The sequence below is a fragment of the Lutjanus erythropterus genome, chromosome 14 (assembly GCF_056507025.1).
Source record: "Lutjanus erythropterus isolate fLutEry1 chromosome 14, fLutEry1.hap2, whole genome shotgun sequence".
Lineage (NCBI taxonomy): Eukaryota > Metazoa > Chordata > Actinopteri > Lutjaniformes > Lutjanidae > Lutjanus > Lutjanus erythropterus.
The window spans coordinates 36,303,901-36,309,900 of NC_139330.1; the positions used below are offsets into that span (position 1 = coordinate 36,303,901).

The 6,000-nt window shown below is 42.0% G+C and overlaps 1 protein-coding gene across 2 annotated transcripts in view; it reads right to left on the minus strand.

The window, feature by feature from the left end:
- hspa12a (heat shock protein family A (Hsp70) member 12A) overlaps positions 1 to 4,624 on the minus strand; it is a 78,788-nt gene extending 74,164 nt beyond the window's left edge. For both annotated transcript variants that reach the window (XM_084735545.1, XM_084735544.1), the window contains exon 1: positions 3,811 to 4,624. In XM_084735545.1, the coding sequence (XP_084591671.1) occupies positions 3,811 to 3,853 (43 nt within the window). In that variant the 5' untranslated portion in view covers positions 3,854 to 4,624. The remainder of the gene's footprint in view (positions 1 to 3,810) is intronic.
- Between the last annotated feature and the right edge of the window lie 1,376 nt (positions 4,625 to 6,000).

Here is a 6,000-nt window from a genome sequence, read left to right on the forward strand (position 1 = left end):
AAAACAAAACACTTGTATTTAACAAGGGATCCACAATAAATATCAAGGCTGATAAATCAGAAGCTGATAATTATCTGTCTATATGTCAGCTATACTAATATTTGATATGACAGATTATCATAGCATTTAAATTACATTCTTTGGTAAACTGCTCTATAAAAGTAGATTTGTGAAGTTTATGGGGTTTTTTTAGAAAAAGTATCTGAACATTTGCAGAGTCAGAAGTGTTGTTTGTGCTTGTTGTCATGGTGATGTCAGGTAGATTTGGTTCAGTCAGAGCTGGTTCATCTTCTTCATCTATCAGCTGAAAAACAAAAAACAAAATCCAGATTGTGCATCTCTATACAGTATTGAGCCCTCTGCCTTATCTTGAGTGTGATTGGCCCACAGAGGGTACAGCGTGTAGGCCTACAAATCATGAACAAAGGGCTTCTTTTATTCTTCAAATGCTGCTGTGAAACTACAAGACAAACACAAATTAGGTTGCTGCCTGCCTGTGTAATAAAATTAGACACAGAGACTCAGACATGTTAAACCTAATGTGACCAAACGGCTTTAAAAGGGCTAAAATAGGGTGGAATATGGAGCGTATGTCTTGCCAGGCAAATAACCAATCAGTCAAGCTCAGTGTCACAAACAACACTGTATGATGTTGAGTGTTGTCATTTAGTATAGACTGTGCAACATCCTGCTGCAAGTGAATGCAGCTTGGTTTCATTGAAATGAGGGGGAATGGAGCCACAGTGGGGCATCAGCAGAGTAATGCTGCATTCAAGTCACATAGGAATAACCATAGAGGTAACTGCATCAAGAGTTTCAACCCTTGAAGGTAAAAAAAATAGTATTTGCATGCTAAAAAAGAACAGATGAAGAACAGATATGGTTTAGGCTTGACATGGTTTGAAAAAGTCGCTGGCACCTGTGCAGTGTGATGATCTCTCATCTTACATCATGTCTGAAGCTCTTCTGTCACAACTACCTGATAACAACATCCAGGTAACAGTGTGTCCATGTGACTGTCCACATTCAGAGCTGCTGTCTGCAACCTTTCCAGTTTCACAGGACAGAAGTGTAGCATTCAAGCAGCCATGTTTAGCTTTAGGAGCCAAAGTCGCACAAAGTCTCATATTCAGCTGTCCTCCCTGCAGGACACCATCAGGGTGCAGCAGTCTCTGTGGCACTCCATCAGTTACATTACATAACACTGAGGCGTTGCCAGCACCCTGAAAGGTTGCTCCCAATATGTCTGATGAGGAAAGAACTTCCAACCAACTAAACTCCATTTAACTTTTGCCTCATTTAAAGCTTGTACATTAAAGCTCAAACAGCGAGTAGCACAAATTAGTAGAATTACTGAAAATATCAGCACACATACATATTAAAGTATTTTGGATACTGCATGTGTGAAGCAACACATACATGAGAAATAGTAAATCATTTTAATGTGTCAACAGAAAAGAGCGATAAAACTTTTAAATTGAGACAACGCAAGAGAACAAACCAACAAAATGTTAAATTTAAAGATTTAGTTAATTTAAAAAATTCTCAGTCATGTATAAAGCCAGAAATCGACACCTATCTGAAAATCTACAAAAGTTGTGTATAATATATATTAAAGGGACAGTTCACCCCCAAATCAGGTTACATATGTTTCCTCTGGTGTGTAGTGCTATTTATCCATCTGGGTAATTTTGGTGTGAGCTGCAGAGTTTTGGGGATATCAGCCGTAGAGAAGTCTGACTTCTCTCCAATATGATGGGACTAAATGGCACTCAGCTTGTTGTGCTCAAAGCACAAAAAATGCATTTGAAAAACTAAACACCAATGTCTCTTTCCAGAAATCATGGCCTGGTTTCTCAAAATAATCTGTGGACTTTGTGGTGAGCAGTTTTCATGTAGAAACTACTTTCTTTCAATAAGTTCTACCATAGAAAGAAAGTAGTTCCTACATGAAAACTGCTCAAAACAAGGTCTAAGGATTACCTTCAATAATCAGGTCACGATTTCCTTTAAGAGACAATGCTTTGAGCACCACAAGAAGGGTGTCATTTAGTTTCATTATACTGGAGAGAAGGCAAGACAACTCTACAGTTGATATCTCCATAACTCTGCAGCTCACACCAGAACACGTTAAATTAAAAAAAAAAAAAAGAAACAGCACTACAGACGAGAGACAAAATATGTATCTTTGTTTTGGGGGTGAACTGTCCCTTTAAAATTAAAATTAAATTAAATTTAATTAAATTAAATTTAAATTTTTAAAATTAAATAAATTAAATTAAATAAACTGTCCCTTTTCAATAAAAAGTCATGCATAAAGCCAGAAATAGGTTATTACCTAAAAATCTGCAGACGTTCTGTATGACAAGTATGGGAGAAAACTTAAATTCAAAAGTTTGTATGGACATATTACATTAAAGCAGATGTGTATTTCAGTATATGAAGGGAAACTGTGGACTTCTCTGAACAATTATTTAAAAGGTTGTTCTAATACTGTTCAATTTAAGAACATTTATAGATTTATAGAGGAAAACAGCAATAATCATGTTAAAATGACTGTCATCGACTCTATTTTAGTATGTATATCATTTAATTTGTATGTGTTCTGTGAAAAGGTAAAAGGCCATCTGTATGTATGTTATGTTATTATCAACAAAGGGGCAGCTATTATAGTATTTGTCTTCTTCCTGCTTCTTTTTTGATCACAGAATGTAGCCTGTAAGTGCGGGTTGGCCTAATATCTGTTACTGTACAATTAGTATCAGAAACCACAAAATGAAATGAAACAAATGAAATAAACTAAATCAAACTGCATCAGAGGGCAGCATTTTAAATTTCACTTCAATTGCTCACTGACGCCCTCCATAGTGAATTATGATGTGAAATCATGATGGAGAAAAGTTGACACTGTGTTAAAATAAACGCACCATGGTGTATTTGGTGTAGGCCGAATTGTAAACTATAAGCATTTGAAAAAGTATTTTGTAAGATCCTTAATAATTCCTGCACGTTTGTGGTTTGTGACAAGCGAGAAACACTAAAAAGAAAGAAATTCTAATGGAGTTCGCCTCACTACTCCTTACAGTACGCTGTGTACCTATGACAGAAGAAAGTGATATCGGGGGAAACTTATCTCATCCGTCGATCAGATTCAAACATATTCGACCTACAGAACCATCGGAGGGTTCTGGCAATGATTTGAAGCGCACCTCGGGTCCGTTCCCCCGGCAGAGCCCGGCGGGCAGCACCGGCAGGGCGGTGATGAACACTGCGTTACCTGAGGACATGGTGCAGACTTTTTTGCTGCATTGACTCACAACTCCGGTGGGACGGACCATGTGACCAAACTCTGCACCGTTATGGAGGACCGAGCCGGGCCCTGCCTGCTCTCCTGCCGGCTGTGAGCAGCCAGACACACCGAGCAGAACCAGAACACAGAACCAGAGTGAGAAACTTTAATACCGCCATGTTCCCCTGCAGAGGCAGAGCGCCGCTCCGTGTAGGCGAGGTCCTGAACACTGCGGCTGCCCCTGCAGGGCTGCTCGGCTCCCCAGCCTCCTGCACTGCGGTCAATGTTGCACAAAGACTTTACTACACGATATGACACTGAACTGCGACAATATCTCGTGTCAGTTGCCTTTACGTTCACCGAGAAGCTCGGAAATCTTCACCAGAGTGCACGTGAACGCGCCCACAGCCGACCATACCGAAACACAAACTGCGTACGTGCGCGCGCATTAATTGCGATCAGGGATGTCCAGCTGGAAAAAGCAGCAAACTGTCCAGAGGTCAGGAAATGACGTGATTTACCTGTTATTATCTTGTCTGTCGCCGTCTCTTTCTCACTCATCATATCCCGCAGTTTCACCTCCTCCCGAGCCTTCTCTCCGATGCAGCTACACCAAGCAATCTTCCTGCTGTAGAGGGAACACCGCCAAAGAAGAAACTAAACACCAACCAAAAACCAGCCCCCACGCTGCTGAATCTGCGTCCCGTTCAACTTCACTCCGCTCAGCCGCTCCCTGCTCTGTGAAACAGCCGTCCAGAGCACATGGAGGAGGTGTAGAGTCCGGAGGTGTCTAAAGTAGGAGGAGGGGGCAGTGAGCCTCAGCAGAGAGGATGTTGGACCCCAGACTGCTGCTGCTGCTGCTGCTGCTCTGTCCGCCCCTCCCAGTCCCTCTCACTGCTGTCCTGTCCTGCCAGGAACACTGCTGCTGCCAACACTGACTGCAGCTCTGCTCAGGACAGCCGGCAGGATGCTGCTGATCTCCACCACACATACAGAAGGGAGGGGGATTTCATGTAGATCCGAGGGACAAACTTTATGAGTCCATGGTCAGATGACTATCTGGAAATTGGATGTAAGAGAGAAAAATCAGATCACATAATGCATTTTCATATAGAAGCCAGTCTTTTGAGATACCAACTCTTTATGCTGAAATAATACCTCATTTTTTGAGACAGTAGGCCCTAAGTCTTATTTTAAGATACTAACCCATTTCCTTGAGATAAACTCATTATCTTGAGATACTAACTCACTGGACTCGATCTAATTAATGTTCTGTGTTCTTCACACATCCAAAACGTCTCTCACACACACAGTCACAGTTCATACAGTCAAATTATTTGGAATAAAGCAGCCATATAAATCCTGACTTCCATCAGAGCTGTCTAAAAAGCTATAGTACTGTAGTAATGTTTCCATGTGCGCTGTAATGTCACAGCAGTCATCCTTTTGTGTCTCAGATCGTGTGTAAGTGCACATGTACACAGGTAGGACGGGGGGAGACACTCCATCAGATTTCACCTACCTGCAGTCCATCTGCTGCAGCAAAGGGCCACAGATACAGAAGACTCACAGCCTCAGTACATGGGGCGCACACTCTACAACTCAGCCTCCCAGCCACCCAAACACACATATGATTAATTATGAGACTAAATACAACCCCTTTGTGCCTGGCAAAGTTTGCAGCCAGATTATGTGCTGTTTAAATAGCAAAGTGGAGGTGGACACACCCTAAGTTCCACCATGCACCGTCTAAATAGGCCCCATTATTTTGAGATACTATCTCATTATTTTGAGATAACTCTTGCAATACTAACTCATCATTTACTAACTCATTATTTTTAATATACAGAGGGCCCTGTTTAGACAATCTATAGCACATGATTTAAGGGCATTTAGGGTGTGTTCAACTCCACTTTAGTACTTAAACAGTGCATAATCTGGGCACAAAATAAGGCACAAAAGGGTTGCATTTATTCTGTGAATTAATCATAGGTGTGTTTTGGATGTAACATTAATGAAACCAATCAGAATGTCATTTCCATTCCATTTAAGAGAGCCAGGTGTGCCTGCTTCTGGTGCATTACTACTTAAATGAAGTGAATTAGTTAAGTTAGGTTCAGGAGCAGGGTTACACCTGAACCACACCTCTAATCTCCTGACAAGCCTACTTATACCTGGTTAACTCATCCAGCCCTGTTTGTCTCAGATCTCTCAACCCACCCACCCTTTCCCCTTTTCCTCATCCTCTCCCTTTCTCCTCTCATCCCTCCTGATTCATTCTAGTGCATACCGCTCCCATGTCTCATTCTAGGCACAGTCTGGGGTCCATAATCAGCTCAGGCAGAAATATGCTGAGACGTAGCCCCCACACTGAGTCTCCCTCTGCCCAGTCTTCAGTACCCTCCGGACCAGCCTAGCTGATGACATCCTCCATCCACCTTTGCCCCTCCCCTTTACATTCATTCATCATCAACATCCTATACCTCTGAACGTCCATTAAAATCTTTAACTACATATTGCTGTGGCGTGATCCTTGCTAGTGAAATGACTGATTCAGCAGGCTGGAGAAGTGAACAGGGATGTTGAAATGAACCACTGGCAGTGATGTAGTCCCTGTGGTTAACCTGCAGGTCGGGCCAACTGGGTCATGAAAATGAACATTATGATTAACAGTGGATGGGCTGCAGGTGTGTGAAATATGCGGAGGCGTA